Source organism: Salmo trutta, chromosome 22 (genome assembly GCF_901001165.1).
Source record: "Salmo trutta chromosome 22, fSalTru1.1, whole genome shotgun sequence".
In the NCBI taxonomy this organism is placed as follows: Eukaryota; Metazoa; Chordata; class Actinopteri; order Salmoniformes; family Salmonidae; genus Salmo; species Salmo trutta.
This window is the reverse complement of record NC_042978.1, coordinates 17,673,366-17,691,513: the sequence shown is the minus strand read 5'-3', so window position 1 is coordinate 17,691,513 and position 18,148 is coordinate 17,673,366. Positions and strand designations below refer to the sequence as shown.

Genomic DNA, 18,148 nt, shown 5'->3' with positions numbered 1-18,148 from the left:
AGGCTGGCCGAGGCTTGATGTTGAGATCGTTTAAACATAGCAACATATCATGGTGCCTGTAGTGTAGATGGACTGACACCATCAACAGAAACCCAATTCAATAAAAAAAAGATGATTGTCCTTGTGTGGACCTGACTACATGTTACCTTTACGTTTCACTTGCTTCATAACAGTCCAGTGGTGAGACTTTCAGATCGTTGTAGTTAAAGTTACGACTGACCAAGAGGTGGTTGCATGGAACGAATGAGGCATCAACATGGATATTGGGAACGGAGTGGGCTACAGGAGGTACTACCTTCCCATCCCACCCCGTGGCTCCCCCCTGGCCTTTCAGGCTTTGGAGAAGGTGGTGGCCGAGGTGCCCGGCTGGCCGGGGCTGGTGCCGTGCTCGTCGTGCCAGCGGTCCACGCAGCGGCGCCGGGCATTCATGAAGAAGTTGCTGACGGTGTTGAGCTCCAGGCCCAGCTGCTGGGAGATGGTGATCTGCATCTCCTTGGACGGGCGCTTGTTCTCCTTGAAGATGGCGATGAGCGTGCGGCGCTGCAGGTCTGTGAAGACCAGCCGCTGCTTTTTGGGCGCCATGTTGCAGTCTTTGTGCTGCTCCTGCTCTTTGCGCTTGCAGGCTGTAAGTGGTGGTAGAGTTGGGGTTGGGAAGACAAAAGGGAAGAGATAAACATAGCATAAATGCAGTGTTATAGTTATAGTACTGTAATACTATATGAATATGAGTATTTCAGATAGAGTAAAATGGTGAGAGATGCAGATGGAGAATTAGGGGAAGGTGTGGGAAATGAGTCATTAGCCAGACATAAAAACAGGTTTCAACAGCAGCAAAATAGATTGAGCTCCCTTATATTGCCATGTATTAAACTTGGTGCCCAGTGGGAATATTCCTTCCATCCTGCAGAGTGCAGACAGGGAGCTAGCCTGCGGTGAGCTGCTCTGGCTGCCTGGTGGAGACACTGCTGTTTGATTCAATATTAATGCAGTTTGGGTCGCAATGGGAGACTGAGTGACTGTTACACAAAAGTGAGCGTTTGTGTGTGTGTTTGTGTGCCTGTGTGTACGTGTGTGTATGTGCGCGTGTGTGCACATGCACGCATCCGCGTGCGTGAGAGACACAGAGAGTGAGAGAAGGGAGAAAGAGAGCTTAGTGTGTGTGCATGTGTGTATGAGAGAGGGAGTGGTGGAGAGGGAGATATTGACCCACATTGCTGTAGGAATTGGGGGGTTCTCTACAGGGACTGAGGTCAGAATCCCCTCCAGCAGGTCTGCCGTCTGCTACATCAAACAGAGAGCCACTGGAGCCCTATCCATTGAGCTCTGAGGTGGTATTTATAACTGCCTCCAACACAAAATGGAGTGTTGAGTGTGTACTGACTTCTATGAGGAGCAATTTGAAGAGAAAACATCTAGTAATTCTTAGAGGCACTAAATAAAAATATACAGAATATTTAATGTACAGTAAACTAAGTATGAACTATGTATAAAGGTGAAATGAACAGTGAAAACATGATGAGACGGGTATAGATGGGGAGGAGGTGCGTTTCGTCCCTGAGGATTCAAGGCAGTGGGTTATTTCCCCTGCTGTTGCCATAATTACCCTCCTCTTTTCTACCTTTTTTTGACTCCAATATTCCTTTATTCCTTTATTCTTCACTTTCTCTGATGTGTGTGCGCCTGTGTGTGTGTGTGCGCCTGTGTGTGTGTGTGCGCCTGTGTGTGTGTGTGCGCCTGTGTGTGTGTGTGATTGTGCAGAAGTGGCTGGAGCCAGGCTTTGGCGCTGTGTGTCTAATTACAGTGGTCCAGAGCCCATTGATCAGCCATTGCATGTCAAATATGTTTACTACAGCCGTCTAACCTCCACACCAGCACATCCATCATATTCATATTTCACATCAACACTACAGGCCTCTCCTACTGTACCCACATACACTGTACACTGGGTCTGCACTATAGACACACTTGTACAGTGTTTAGACTATCCTATTGACATGAATGTATAGATCATCAGTTAGTGCTGCTGATTTGGTTGTGGTGGTGATGATGATAGTTTCATATAGTCTGGATTTATCATCATTGTAGTTAGCTTGAGCAACAGATGACATTAGATTCAACAGGCTATTGATGTGTGTAATTATTAACAACCGCTATCCACTCTTATCCCTCTCTCCAACCAGCCCCTTCATCTCATTATGTTCGAGTTGTACACAGAGCTCTGTGGGAGACTTTTGGCCCCGTTGTTTTATCGTCTCTTAGTCAGTCAGAGGGTGTCACTAGCGCTGTGCCCTGGCCGTATGGGGCCCCATACTGGGCTGCCTTGCTACAGGCGCTGGATTTAGTAATCAATAGCGATCGATCGATGAGGAAGGGGGCCCTGATTACTGAACCAAGCGCGCCGTAGAGAAGAAGAAAATCGATCACTGCAGCTTTTAGAGCTACAGTAGGCACAGAGACAGACATAAACTCATCCACAAAGAACTACCCACATTGGACTCATAATAGAAATGTATTTGGCTTTTATTTTTGGCTTTCAAGTTGGTCTACTCTTTCCGGCCTAACACCCTGGCAATTATTCTACCCGTTCGTTACTTAGCTGTGGCTGCAGTGGAATCATCGTAGTAAAATGAATAAATACATGGGCTAAATATATACAATTACATATTTTTTGTTTATTCAATATTTTTCCGTCCTAAACTTGAGAATTGTATTGGATAATCGCCTATAGCCTACGTTTGGCATGTGTATAAGGTAAGGTGGAAGTTGCTATAAAAGCAACTCATTCCAAACAGTATTGTATTAAGATAAAATACTGTGCCTCATGTTTTGGCAGAAACAAAATGTGCTCTGAAATGCGTTCATATAAGATTGAAGCTATATGTACCTACTGCTCTTATTAGTAGTGACATATTGTGCAGAATACGAGCCAAAGTTCTCACATTTCTGTAAGATGCCATTTAACACATTTTAGCGATGGTAATCAGAGTAACCATCAGAGTATAGGCCTACCCTACTCAATTAATCATCATAATTACCAATCGATACATTTGGGTCGGTATAGGGTTTACCATAATATAGCCTATGGGTGTCGGCTTTTGTCACGGTCACTCAAAACAATCTCACAATAGACGGGAGGATCTTGACTTGAACTCATTTGTATTGAACCACAATGTAAAGTCTAAATGTGAGTCAATATAAAGTTGAAAGTTGTGTAAAAACAAAAAAAATAGTCTAACTTTCCTGTTTCTATGGAAGTTATTACTGCTAGCATTACAGAGGTTACGGGAAAGGCCCTGGGTGTTCAATATCGGTTGGTAGATTTGTGAATAATTAATATGTGAAAATCAGTTCGTCCAATTAAATATGCATCGGAAGGAGAATGGAAGAGGCGGGGCAGGGACACAAAACATGCAGGGAAAGGAAACGGATGCTAAATAATCTACAGATACTAATCGTGTCGTGACGCGCCATGGAGCAAGCGTCTCTCGAGTTGGTTAATTGTAGGTTTTATTTGCTAAGATTTTGTAGAAACAATGGTTCTCATAAACCACTATGTAATTGCACTTGCCTACGGAGCCTGTTATTCCAAGGACTTCGCTTTACAGTTCCTGGGTTATCCAAAGGCCATGTTGCCAATTTTGTGCTGCCTTTCTATTTGTATGAAAAAAAACAGAAACCTCTTGGTGTAAAATAAAATTCGAGTCAAAAGATAGAAGTAGTCTAATCTTTAGACATTGAAATCACATTGGATCTATGCAATGAACGACATTTTGTAATGAGTTTTGGTTATTGGCCATGCAGAATGAATACCCAGCCCCGTAGCGCTATGATCATCTAGTCCTACAATATGGCTAATAATGTCTAATAGCCATGGCGAAATATTTAATGTCAACAGTCCTAAATGTAAAACATGTCCGTTTAGGACTTCTGGTTCAAGTGTATAGGGTGTATGGTCTACTCTAGCACTAGACCACTGATGTAATAATTAATCTACCAATAAAAATGTTTACTGGCTGCGGTTCAACATCATACACACTATAAAGCCACCTTCAAGTCCTGCTTCCATTGCCCTTCCAGAAAAGAACCCCAGGCACTTATCTCTGCCTTATATGCACTGCCAGTTGGCATGTATCAATGTGTTATCTAAAACTCTATTATTTTCCCCTGCAGGATTCTAGATGCCACAGAATCGGATGCACCTTTTCTCCAGACCTTGAATAGTGCTGTAAGATGGGACGTGCAGTATTATAAAGGAATGGTTTTTGTTTTTCACTGATGTTGTGTTGCACAAAGATTGATAGTATGTGTATCGACTGGGCTGCACTTTAAAGGCTAGTTTGTACAGTATTTATTCCATTCAGACCTCAGGGCAGTGCCAAGGTTTCCCAATGCAAAGTACTTCCAACTCAATACTCCTTAATGTAATGAGGCAGAGTTGATGCTAATATACTGATAACTTGATACAATGTGTTTGTTTACCTTGCACACTGCTCCGCTGCAAGGCATTTCCCCACAACTTTAATAACACTTTGAACGTCACCCGGATCAAATCACTTGATGGAAGAAGAATGGTTCTAACTGCAGTTCAGGATAAATTCAGCGGTAGCGTACGTTTTCATTTGACTTATTATTATTTTCTTTTTTAAATATGATGTTATTGATAGTTCCTATTTTACCAGTCATTAGGCTACCATTATATATGAGATCATCAGACAAAGAGATTTCTTTGTGTGCAACATTCACCAATCAAATGTTTTTTTTTTGTTTGCTTTAATATTTGCTCTTAAATAGAAGTCAAGTGAGCACTTCCTTAATCACCTTAAGATAAATATTATGACCTATGCAGGCCCAGAACCTGATATAATAGAATATCAAAATAATACAATATGTAGGTACCTCATCACTTGTGATAACAACTGTGACATTCACAGATGCAGAGTTCCTGTGAAAACAGGGCTCAAGTGTTCAGATTATTACCAGTAATATTTAACTGAAGTCAAATATGACACAATTAGTGACTTGGCAAATGTTGTAGACGTCATGCTTAAATTGATTGATATAGCACATCATAAATGGCAACAAAAGTCAGTGAAAGTTGCACAATGAAATATGGTGTCATTTCTCAGTAAACATAGCAGTCCGACTGCAGGGGAAACGTAGGAGTGCCCATCTATAGATTGCAATAGTGTTATAAACTCGACTTTGTATTATGATTAAACATGTATAATTTAGTGACACCTCATTACTTTATATTATGCACTCTGTCGTGTTGGTGTTTCCCTGATTAAGAAAGGCAATAACCGACTGATTCTTCTTAGAGGAATACAGTTCATGTGAAACAGCAATACAAGTACTAGTGCAAAGTGTTTGCAAGAGTGGGATCATGTTAATACATTGACTAACTTCACAGAGATTGGCTTGATCTATACTTAAGACTACATAATAATAATAATAATGATATTTTTACATCAAGAGGTCTGTCATGTCTGTGAGTTTCTTATCTAAATCCTAAATAACAACAGGTGTATCTCAAATTTGGACGACATTGTCAGTTTATAAATCATTTGATATTATGGGATTCGTTGTAAATTAATTGTGAACTTATTTCATGTATATAATCATAACACATTTGATCTCATTGTTCTTATTTTTAGGTTATACCTGAGTTACTAATCCCCAATTTTAGTAAAAGACACTTCATGCTTCCAGATGACTTTAAAAAAATAAACAAACAGGTAGCCCTATATAAATAAATAAACACATTTCTGAAATAAATATGTGAGCGTGTGAAAGCTGTCTCAGCAGCCAGGCTAGAGGTGTGTGCTCTGTCGGATTTGAAGTGGGAGAGCAGAGGGGGTGGGGTATGGTGGGGGAATCGATAACTAACCGCACCGTTCAGCCAACCGGTCTGCCTGGGATCGATGGCTTGAATGGGGCTGATCTGAAATTGGGTGCGGTGCGACTCTCTCCCGCAGAGGCCGGGCTACTGCGGGCGAGAAACAGTCACTATGTCAACCATGGACTCAACCTGTTGTTCATAATTACTTACTATGAATAACTGGCTTGTAACAAGTCATTGGGTCAATGTAAGAGGAGGACATGCAATATGCTTTTCAAATCATTAATATGGGCTTTTATTTAGTTTATTGCAATAGGGATTATTACAGCATCTCCTCATCGTTTTCGATTATTTAATTGCAGTTATATTATGTTCATATTGTGAAGGTGGGCAGTCTGTTCTTGTGTGATCGTACTTATGCACATTGTTTGCATAGCATATCCTATTCTTATGTTGTTTTATAGCAGCAAATCTGTATAGATGTGTTCGTTAACAAAAATACACCATCAAGCGATATATATAGGCCTACAGGCCGACCACAACATCAAATAGACAATGAAAAACTCCAATACCTTGGCCCAGAGACTATGTTGAGGAATGTTGTTTTACTTTTTCAAATAAAATGAAGACAAAACAGTCAGGGTTATTTCATTGGCAGTATGGATGATTTACCACAGGAAACCACTCATATCGTTTTTGAGTGAGTTGTGTGGCCAACATTAACACTGCGTTATCTGCATTATCTGCCTATCAACATTGTAAGGGAATCTTGTTCAAATCAAATCAAATTGTATTTGTCACATACACATGGTTAGCAGATGTTAATGCGAGTGTAGCGAAACGCTTGTTCAAACGTCACAGTGATGTTTTTTCCTCCGTACTCATATAGGCCTACTGTTCCTGGCATGTTCAGAACTTTAATTTGCTCTGTAACGCCATAAAACATATTGCTTAGGCCTAGGGTACCAGTCCTACCTCTGTTAATTAAGTTAAACCTTAAGTTGATTTACTTTTCCTCACTCTTTGAGTATTTTTCTTATTTTTAGTGATTTATGGGAAAGTCTGAACATTTTTATCACTGACGCAGCCTGCTAATCATCTCAAAGGTCCATTTTGATGGATTTAATTCTGCAGTCAGCTGAAAAAACTGTGCAGATGAGAACTTGTATGGAAAATGTTATTCAACCAACAAGGCAGCTCAAATGGCTGCAAATATGACTAAATAGTAGCCAATAAATACTACTACTACTAATAATAATATTAATAGTAATAATGATTATTATTATTAGAATTAACAAGACAGAGTCAATTGAATAAAATGTAATCCAATATTTTATCAATTATATGACTATAGTCTATCGAACAAAAGTGGAGCATGGTAAAAAAGTTTGGCTTGAAGTCACATAATATGTGGATGTGAGTTGCGTCAATGCAATTGGACACAAGACCTGTATCATTAACAACTAAAACACTGCAAACTATGACGTGAAAGTATCAAAAATGGCAACACTCGTGTGGCTAGTTTAGGTAACATAATTATCTGCATTGGACCCAAAACAAATAAGCTAAAGGAGCTTGCCTGCATTATATGATTGAGATATACACCGTGGTGTAATTATTGTGCCTTGTGAAAATCCTGAACGAATAGTAATAAACCGCAATTAAGGCCATGCATGGGAATTATTTACATACAAGCACACGCACACACACACACATATTAAGTGTGTTAATTTTGATATTGGATTATTGAATGTGATGTATGCATTTTATGTAATTATGTATATATATATAGCTTCTATAGGCAAGAACATTTTTCATTTGTAGCCAATAGTAGAAAAGGGCTCTAAAGATTCCGGCTCAGTATAGGCCTGAATGATCAAAACGATAGCCTCACTGAATTGATATTCAAACATCAATTCAAATTTTTATATTGGACTCCACTCCGTTTGTTTATTTCGCATGTAATATAGCATTGATTATTTCATCAATTGATTTCACGGTCGTTTTGTTCCTTTGTTGATTTGTGTGGGTTTGCCCGACTGGAGTTTCGGGTTGCATCTGTGGGTACTGTATGCGTGTGACTGCGGTTTTTCTGAGATCGGCTGGTGATCGACCCAGGTTACAGTCAGTGTATTTGAGCGCTTGCAGGCTCGGCTCTCTCAGGTTAGGCCGTTTGGACATTCAAATATTTGTCTTTTTCAGGCTCTTTAATGATTTATGTATTCAATAATGTGTCCGTAATATGATCAAATATTTGTTAATGTGAAATTATGGTTAATAACAATTAGTCCTAACTTTCAGTTTTCCGTCTTTAATGAGTCAAGCTGCATGCTCTTTGGAATTACTTGTCTACTATTCAACTCTCAGTTAAATGAAAAGTTTAAATGTTGGAAAAAAAATGTGTATTATGTAAAAAAAAAGGAGGCGTAACATCTCCCGTATTATTTTATTTGTTTTACTATTCATACCACTGTAAAATGTAGACACAACCGTCTGTTATTGTGCAAATAATCTTGATACAAGCATGCACAACATTAAGCCCCTCGACTGCTTATTTATCTCTTTGCTGTCCTCTTAAAAAACATGATCCTCTTTCGACAATAATCGATTAAGCCAATTCTGTCTGCAGATGATTGTTGGCATGCAGTGCCCGAACACGTTTTATGGTAATAAGGGCCTAATGTGACCCTTTTCTGAAATCAGTTTTAATCACAATTTTACAAAAGCATAGTCATAAAACATTATTTCTATCATCCGTGATACTGCCTTAGAATTTGTATAGGCCTGTTGTCTACAACCGAACCTGGAATATGCAAACATGGTTGTGTTTATTAAATCGCTATGAATTCAGTATTGGTCTATGCATGAGGCTGCTGTCATTGCATGTTGCCATTCAATTATCAGTGCAGCCTAATGTGTTGGCTATTGGCTAATGCTGCCCTACTATTAACCTATTCGTTCAGGCTTAAATGGGGATGTGTGCATTTTCTCTCCTTCAAAGAATTGCGTGGGCATTGTCTTTCCCTTGTTCTTCGAACGTTGCAGTATTCGCCTTAGATCGGGCATTAAACAAGCTATTATCGGACCTTTAATAACCAATGTCCTGTCTGACGTCAGATAAGCGTCTACTGCTAACAGGAGAGAGCATTTCAGCACCACTGCTCAGAGATTTACCACCAGGCCCCGGTTACGCAGGGCGCGCGGGAAGTGCTGTATTGGACAGTATACGCACCCATAGAAGTGGATGCAGTTGACTTGCATGAGCTCAGATTCCATCATCACATGCACGCGCATTGGCTTGGTTGATTGTTGTCGCAAATTTGTCACACTACAAATACCCAATGTAGGCTACAAACAACATAACGTGAAGGTTGGCTAAATGTATAATGTTGTCTCGTTAGCTACTCATTCCACTTCACCAAAATATTTTGGGAAATCAATTAAACCCAACACGATATGCCTTTGTTTCAGCCATATGCCAATTCACGTGTTGATATTTGGAGTCATAGTTTACGGTGCCAAAGTCATTTTGGATAGACTATTCAATGTGCCTAATAAAACACATGATAGGCCTACAAACAGAATACTTTTCATATTATCTGGCAGGGAAATGTTGCTGTAATTTCAGGCTACAACAATGATCCTGTAATTCAGAAAATGGCTTCTCTTACTGTTTTATATTTGAAATCGGTGACGCAACGCCATTTAACCCTTAGATGCTAGCCTCGTGCGCACAGTTCAGTCTCCTAGCAATTTGATTTAAAGGTCATTCTCTCCTATCGATCCGGTTTGGCGAGGGGGCGACGGAAAAGCGGAGGAATTGATCATCTAAAATAGAATAGACGGTATTCTAAACTGTAGGCCTATTGAGGCAAACGGGTTAGATAGACCTATATGTGCTGCATTTATAATTGCATGCCCCCGTGTGAATTCTCTCTCTGCCTGACTGTGTGTGTGCGCGCGCACTGTGCGTAGCCTGTGTGAGCATGTGCATGCAGGAGGAAAATGTGAACGATATTGGTCCCTTAATATGCAGCAAGGCTACTGTACAGTGTGAGTAGGGCGCAGGCAGGTGCGACTGCCCACATTTTCTTGTGTAAGGGACGGAACAGTCTTCTGTCTCAGAGCTTTACTTTATCATTTATTGATCACTTTGTCTAATGGTGACATTGTAATTTTCAGAGTAGGTCTGTCTGGGTATGGGCCTAATCTCATTTTAGGCTATTCCCTTATCCATAGAATACTGCTTCGCCATTTTAGTGAAACGTCAACATAACATAACATATGATTAGTGGAATACTAGTTAGGATTTGGTCGTGTAAATGCATGTGCCAATGAAAGCATACGTTTAATAGTCATTCCGTTGTACGTTATGAAGGGTGAGCTGTTAATGGGGAAAATGGTGTTGCACATGAGCGGAGGGGGGAAGGGGTAGCGGGAGTAGGCCTATGCCTGCATGGCGTAGCTCCAGCGATGGAAGGGAGAGACCCGGGAATGGAAATCGATACAGATTCAGAGCTCGCCAGATCGGCCTTAACAATATATGGCGTAGACGCACTCAGTATCCCGATCACATACACACATGCAGGCACATAGGCTACACTGGAAAAATGGGGAGTCGTGTCTGTGAGTGCACGTTCTCTATCACTATACTCAATTCGCCTCCTCAAACGCAGAAAAACAAATCAGAATTCGTTATCTGGCTGCATTGACAAACATTTGGAATGGATTTTAAGAATGTGAATAGCTTTTCATTAGTGCCCGGAGAAAATGGCCCCCATTGTCCACAACAGCCACATGATTTCAGTGTGTGCGTGTGCGTGCATGCGTGCGCGCGTGTGTGAATCCCAGTAGACCTATTTACAGCACACATTGCTGTGCTTAACAAAATGCGTCTGTGAAACCGCAGCTGCATGATTCTCTCCCCTTCTGTTCCCCATGCCTATCAATTATTAAAGTTCGCATCGATCATTTCGCAGGCCTGCATCAACCCGTCTCTTCATGAAAAAGCCTGCTTTCGATTATTCTAAATCAATCACGCCTAAAGGCTCCACTCAATCAAAACCGCGATCCGGATTTCCGGGATACAACATAAACAACATTCTTGCATCACAGCTTTTGATTAATATGCTGCTGACTATCTTTTGGTTAAACCTTTAGCTTTTTTAAGTACCGGAAAAGGTGCATTCTTGAGAAGAATCTCCCAGAAAAGTGTTTTCCAGATTTGAGAATAGGAACCTTAATCTATGAACTCTGAACTATGTGTCTTAACATAGCCCGCACAGGATGGTGAGACTGATCTGATTGTGACATTGTGTGATATTATTGATCTTGACATGTTGATGGTGGGTGAAGGACATAGAGTATGCTAGACGCAGGCTATATGAACATGTCAGAATAAAGAATTGGACTCATCTGGGATATTAACATAGTGTATCTCCATAGCCTACCTATTGTTGTACAGCCCTTTATTACTACACAGCTCTATACACTATACACCCCACACATGGTTATGGGCTTTAAAAAGGAAGACACCTGTACTATGTCAGATATATAGTTGAAATGTATTCAATTTTGAGTTTGCATCCCAATATTACACTTTAAATACTTCACTGAAGACTGAAATAAAACAAAACCGTTTGACATAGAAACACCAGATTTTCAGCATAAACAGTTTATTAATTATGAAATGATGACAAATATGAATAAAATTCCACCCATTGGTTCACTAGGTCACTTGACTGCAGGAAAAGGATACAGCAAAGCCAAAATTCATTACCTCAAACATAGGCCAACAGTACCGTTCATAAAGGCCTAAGATTTCAGCACCACGGACAGCGGTGATCCCAAATGAAAATGTTTTTTTGTCGGTGTGGGTGAACATTTCTGTGGCAAATACACTTGGAGGTGGATAGAAATGCTAGTGGTGTGTGGAACAGGCTGGGTTGGTCGATGCTTAGGTACAGTGATGGCATTGGGATTATGTCCCAACTGTTTAGAGGCAGGCAGCCATTATTCCGAGTATATGAAGGATGCATGCATGTGGATGACTGCTAGATGATATATTCATAAAATACTCCTTTTACTTATATTAGCTTTTCATGAGTAGCATACCCATCTTAAATATTGCTCCATCCAGAAATAGGAAAAGGTATGGGGACAGCAGAGAGGTTGACCTCTGATGTGAATGTAGGCCTAGCCTGTAGGCCTAGCCTAGCCTGTGATGAAGTTGATTGAGTTATTCTCTCCCTATCCATAGTCTGTCTGTATTTTGGTAGAGAACAGAACAGAACAGAGAATAATCTCATCCCCAAAATCGAATTTTTACAAACTATACAATTTTGATATTCCCCCTTTACATTTTGGATAAATGAGATTGATGCTCTTGCGAAATGTTTCATTGCGTCGTATTTTACGCTTGGGTGGTTTGGCAGGATCGAATCATTTTTGTTGTCTCTATTGTCTTCCTCTTTGCTCCCGAGTGTGTCTGGAACAATGCGTTGGTGAATACATGTTTACACAGATCCAGGCTGATTGTATAACCCAAACCCCAAAGGGTGTTTTGAGAGTGAGTTTGCCATCCAGTCTACAGATGTAACATGATTACAACAGAGAGAGAGGAAAGGGTGTGCAATGGGGGATTTTTCCAGTTTCTCCATCCCCTTTAGCTCCCCGACACCCCCCACCGCTCTGGGAGAGTCCAATGGGAGAGAGTGCTGAGGCGGAATAATTGATAGATGCACTGGCTATCCTTATCGATCACTGCATTATTGACCCGACTAAATACATTGAGATGGAGTGTGGAATTCAACGCAGATGCAAATACGAATTGTTTTGATCGTAAATGCAATCTTTAAATGTCGCTCAGACCTCACTTTGCCGTGTCTTTCTCGACACAATCCAAGCCGTTGTTTTTACCTGTAATGCATCCTTGTTTACGTTGGTTCAACATTTCAACATATACGCTTTGTGAGCTTGTTTTTGTAAATTAGCTGTCCTAAAAAGCCAATCAGCTTGATACATGATCAACGTAATGCGTAACGAGGCACAGGTTGGACTTAATTGTTGGCCATACTATAGGTTTGCAATTTGGTGAGATTCACCTTGCCCTCCACTCGCGGACAACGCAGCACACATTTGGAACCATGTGTTTTATGGTGTGCTGATAAAGGGCACGCAGCCCCCCTCATTTGACTACATCGTGCTCTGTTTTTAATTTTCTGGGGAAGATTGTCATGTGAGTGTGCAGACACTGGCATTTTCACATTAGCTAAGCAGGGAAGCGGCATTGATTTGTGGGACTATGATGAATTTGGAATAGTAATTTGAATGTATTGATTGATGTGGCCGACCGAGAATCCGCACCCTCCCTTTCAGAATCCTAACTCCCACTCTCAACCCACATGCGCACAGTGGATAATGGCGAATTGAAATGCAATAAGTAAAATGTAGCTCCCACCATTTACATACCACAGTCATTTGTCATTTTGCCTGCGAGCAACTGACAGCACAAGGTAGCTCACATGACAACAGACAGCACGTCAGGGCCAGAGGATAACCACTCGCTCGCAAAGAGCGCAGCTATTAAACAATCATAGCCATAATCATAACCATAACAACAATAACCATAACGATCACGATAATATCACTACTACGAATGATATTGATTGATACTTGATAATAAGTAATGATACTTGCACTATACCTATTAGGCATATAGCCTGTAAACTAATGAAGTATGAAGAATAGCCATCGGGGTACAAATGGAGCATAGGCGTATCAATTCTAAAATGACTGCATACGAACGTGCATGCATGCTACACATACACAGGCATACTGTAGCCCTACATGCATGCAGAAATACACATGTATGGGAAGTTATGTGCCATAGCTCTAGTATAGTGCATTGAGTCCATTCATTGAGAGGTTTGTATCATAGCGGGGGGAGGGGGGGGGCTTTAAAACCCCACTGCTCAATTAGGTTTAACAGCAATGGCACTTAAAAGAGACAATTGTAGAGTGTTTAAATCTTTATTTACCAGAACCCCACTAAATGCGGAACAATTTACATGCCATTAAGTGCTTTTCAATAGGGCATTGACTGGAACTAAAATATGCCACTATATCTGCTTAATTGAACTGTCCACTGAAATAAGACAGAGAAGTACTGATTGGCGTTTTGAAGCGCGTGCATGTCCAAACAGAGTCATTTGCAGAAACATCAATGAAAGTGGCCCTCACTTCCAACTCGTTAATTAGCTCCTAAGCTTTATAGCTTGTACAAGAGCACAATTTTCGGGTTGCTTTTTTTTGCCTTCTTGGAGCTTTCAGGGGCTTGGGATAGGCTGGTGGTCATTGTTCCAAACTCTTACCTCTCACTGGTCAAATTAATACATTAACTGATGAATGAATAAATGGTTACAACTTATGAATTCAGAGTTACATTTGGAAATAATGGATACATAGTTCAATCGTAGCTATATAAACATCCCATCTCTCGAAATATATATCTCAGTCTCAAAGTGGAGTGATTATAGCAATGATTGTCAATTAAATTGTACATTTCTGGTGCATTTCCAAACTTGAGACCAAGTATTGATTATGTTTGGGGTTCAACTAATACCAATAACATTATTGAAGTAAATGCCTTTAGCTTTTTTGCTTTGCCATCCTTAAGTAGGTTAGTGTAGGCCTTAATACTTTTTAGTTTTATGCATTAGAGTTGCATAGACCTATGTAAAAACAACAACATTTTAGGCTGCTATACTAGGCTTATGTATTTTTAGAGCCAGTACAGGCTACAACACAATGTACAACTTCGGCTGTAGTGTTATTGCTGATGTTTTAGAGTTGGTATGTTGTAGAGTTAAGGAAAGTCATCGTTCACAGTTCATTCTGACATTAGGCCTATTTTTATTTCACCTCCATTCAGTTCTTATTTTCAGTTCTTATTTTACTTTTACTTATTCATAATCACAATATATCACTATGAAGTCTCTATTCCACCTATAAAGGACTTGGAGACTTCATAAATAAAGTGTAAGCCGCAGAATGTTGAAAATCAAAGACAGGCTCATCTGTTTGTTGAGCTGTCTTTCAGATCCAAATCGATCATTTATCAGTGTTGTACTTTGAAAAGGGACGCGGGGACCCGAAGTATCGATTCGCAAGAGGTCACGCCCCCGACTCGCTGCTAGGCCCTAGCATCTCAGACGCGCCTTGTTTGCGCCTCGCGGAGTAGACCGGGGAAGGGAAAGCCCACGAGAATTCCAGGTCCATTTGATACATAATACGCTGACAAAACGATATTTAACATGAGGCTAATGGAACGACTCAACACCAGAAGAAGAGTGAATATGTGCATTTTGAACTTCTGGTCAATACTCCCACCAGTGTAGGCCTACATGCGTTATTGTGGCCCAAATGATACAGTTACAGAGAAGCACAATCAATTTGATGCAGGTCTTTCCCTGTTTGATTTCCTATTGTCTGTGTTCTAAACACCTTGTCGTGTGTGTGTTCCCCATTACGCGCGTGCGTAAAATTGATACAAGTATAAAGTTGGAAGCATACTAGTGAGTATTCTAAAACTTGAAACAAGTTGATTTCTATTTGTTTTCTTCTTTAACAGCTAATTAGAATATCACCGGCAGAGTAGACTACCACAGCATAGCTACTGTTTACTCTTTCATACTTTATTATATGAGCATGAAGCAGTCAATCCAACCTGGATTTACATATCTTTTCAAACAACCAATTCAACATGCTGGTTTAACAAAGTTTAAAGAATAATAGCCATTGTTAACTCCTCAAAGAATCCATGCTAACTTGTTACAGTGATATCTGTTTGAGTAGCGATTGATTTTCTCGCCACACTGACTTCTAAGATCCCTTCACATTTGGACGTCTCTTTACTCACCTGCTAGTCTGAGCGCCGACATTCTCTGGAACTCGGGTTCTTGCAGCCACTTCCACATCCTCCGGAAGGTTTCCCGGCCAGACTTGAGTTTACTCCAGGGCTTAGGGTTCCTCAGCAGGTCAGACAGGGTTCCCTGGGACCGACACAAGATCCGCTGGGCGAAGATGGCCTGGGGAATGCTGTAGCGCTTGAGTTCCGCCGTTATTCGTTGTGCCACCTCCTTGGTGTTTATTTCTTCCACCTGCCCGGACCCACCTCCCTGCCCGCCCCCTGCCGTCTGCCTCTCCCGGTCAGAGAGCATGGATCCGTTAGCCTGAGAGTGCGGATGGCTGTGATGGTGCATACCGTTCAGGGATGACATGATCCCGGCCCCGTGGCCCCCAAATCCCCGGGCCAGGTGTTCCTCGCTCCGGGACAGCATCGATGCGTGAGACTCGAAGCCTCCCGACGAGAGCATCTTGTCGTTGGAGAGGTGGGCTCCCGGACCATAGGCGCCAAGAGTCTGCTGCGAGTTGTGCAAAGACCCGAGGCCGTTGGAGAGAGGGGACAGTGGTTGGCCCATGCCGGACATGTCTTTAGGGTAGTGGCCGTAGAGGTTGCTCATTGAGGCAAGGCTCCTGTCGTCCCGCATGAGCGTGAAGCTGCCGCTGACGTTACCGGCGGTGAGACGCTGATGGGCCGGATGGTGGTGAGCGTGCGGGTGAGGATGATGGTGAAATTTATCCGAGACGGTGGCTATGGGAGGCAGGTGCTGCAGCGGTGTCAGCGTAGTGTAAGTGCTGCTCATGGTCATCCCGGAGTCGCAGGACATGGTCATGGCGGGGTGCAAGGGACCGGACAATGCATGGTCTGTGCGATACTCCCCAGCTCCCTCTAATATTGAGGCCATACTGGACACCATGGCTGACCGTCCGTGCGACACCAAGTTCCGATGCGACGCCAAGGACTGCCGTGCGTGGTGCGGAGAGTTCATTAAGTCACCCGTTTGATGAGAATGAGATACGCCGTGCAGATTTCCAATGTTTTCCATTGTAAGTTCCATTGTTGAAATAATCTTTATTTACACCTCTCTCTCCCCTCTCTCACTCGTGCGCACTCTCTTGTTCCCTCGCTCTCCCTCTCCCTCTGTCTCACACACTCCTTTCCAATAAAATGTTAACGATTTCAAAGCCAAGCCATTGATTGTAGTAGCCTCTTCAGTCAATCCAGCATGATTTCAAGCGATCAGTTGCCCGCGACAGAGCTGTGCCACAAACCACTGCTCACACTTCTGGTATGGTGCCTGCTTGTTTGTAACCTATTCCATTCGCTGTAGCGCACCACTACTATCGAAAGCAAAGGCTGTGCTTCCAGCGTGTATGTTGACGTGCCCGCGCAAATGTTAAGACGTGACTGTGCATGTGTGCGCACACTGTGTTACAGTGTTAGCATTCAGTCCAGAGGTGGACTGACCATCTGGCATTTCGGGCAAATGCCAGATGGGCTGTTCCATTTTTAGCCCAGTGGCCCTATCTGACTTGGGTTTTATGGGCAAAATAATCTTTATCTGGCTAATATTGGGGGCCTCAAGGAAAAAATTGTCCGGTGTGGGCATCTCGGGGGGAAAAATGGCTAGTGTGGCCACAACAGAAAAAATGGACAGTTGCATTAGAACTCCCAGGGACGATTTCTGGTCCCAGTCCGCCCCTGATTCAGTCTGGGGCTGTCTGACATCATTAGCCCTTTGTCAGACAGAGGTTTGCTCATGTTGTAAACTAAACCTGGAATTCCTCAACAAGATTACATTAGACATTTAAAGAGATAAGAGACAGACGTATCTTGAGCAAAACTGCAAGCCCTCGCTAAGCAACATTTACCTTGAGCTATTTGGGAGTCCTGGATAAGAGACTTTGGTTTAGCCTGATAAAGCTGCCTAACTTGGCACCAGGACATGTGATTTGTCAATGGTTAAATATTAATTGACATGCTTAACATCATGCTACTGCCATGAATAAAAAGCTCTGTTCTTCTAAACAATCCTACACTTCATAAAATTGCAAGGTAGCCTATACAACTTGGAGTGTTCTGTCAGGAGAGGACGCGCACATTGTTAATTTCACACACATGATATATGTTGTTTGTTTTTTAGAATGCAATTTCGGGAGAAGTCATTGGAAAAATGCTATGCATTTTGTTGTGTGAAAGACATACAGTGCCTCCACAAAGTAGTCACCCCCCTAGACTTTTTCCACATTTTGTTGAGTTACAGCTTGAATTTAAAATGGATTAAATAGAGATTTTTTAAAATATTTTTACACATTTTTACAAATTAATGAAAAGCTGAAATGTCTTGAGTCAATAAGTATTCAACTCCTTTGTTATGACACACCTAAATAAGTTCAGGAGTAAAA

The 18,148-nt window shown here is 41.6% G+C and overlaps 1 protein-coding gene across 1 annotated transcript; it reads right to left on the bottom strand.

Moving 5' to 3' along the window:
- Positions 1 to 330: 330 nt before the first annotated feature.
- On the bottom strand, positions 331 to 17,056 carry LOC115158254 (hepatocyte nuclear factor 6-like). The gene is made up of 2 exons (XM_029706983.1): positions 15,759 to 17,056; positions 331 to 623 (listed from the first exon to the last, which is right to left on the bottom strand). Exons 1-2 carry the CDS (start codon positions 16,798 to 16,800, stop codon positions 331 to 333), a joined length of 1,335 nt encoding a protein of 444 aa, XP_029562843.1. The 5' UTR covers positions 16,801 to 17,056.
- Between the last annotated feature and the right edge of the window lie 1,092 nt (positions 17,057 to 18,148).

Excerpts from the sequence above, each read along its gene's own strand:
- LOC115158254 (XM_029706983.1), bottom strand. The coding sequence starts at position 16,800 with ATGGAACTTACAATGGAAAACATTGGAAATCTGCACGGCGTATCTCAT. Across the intron at positions 624-15,758 it reads GTCGGCGCTCAGACTAGCAG|CCTGCAAGCGCAAAGAGCAG; the intron begins GTGAGTAAAGAG and ends CACCACTTACAG.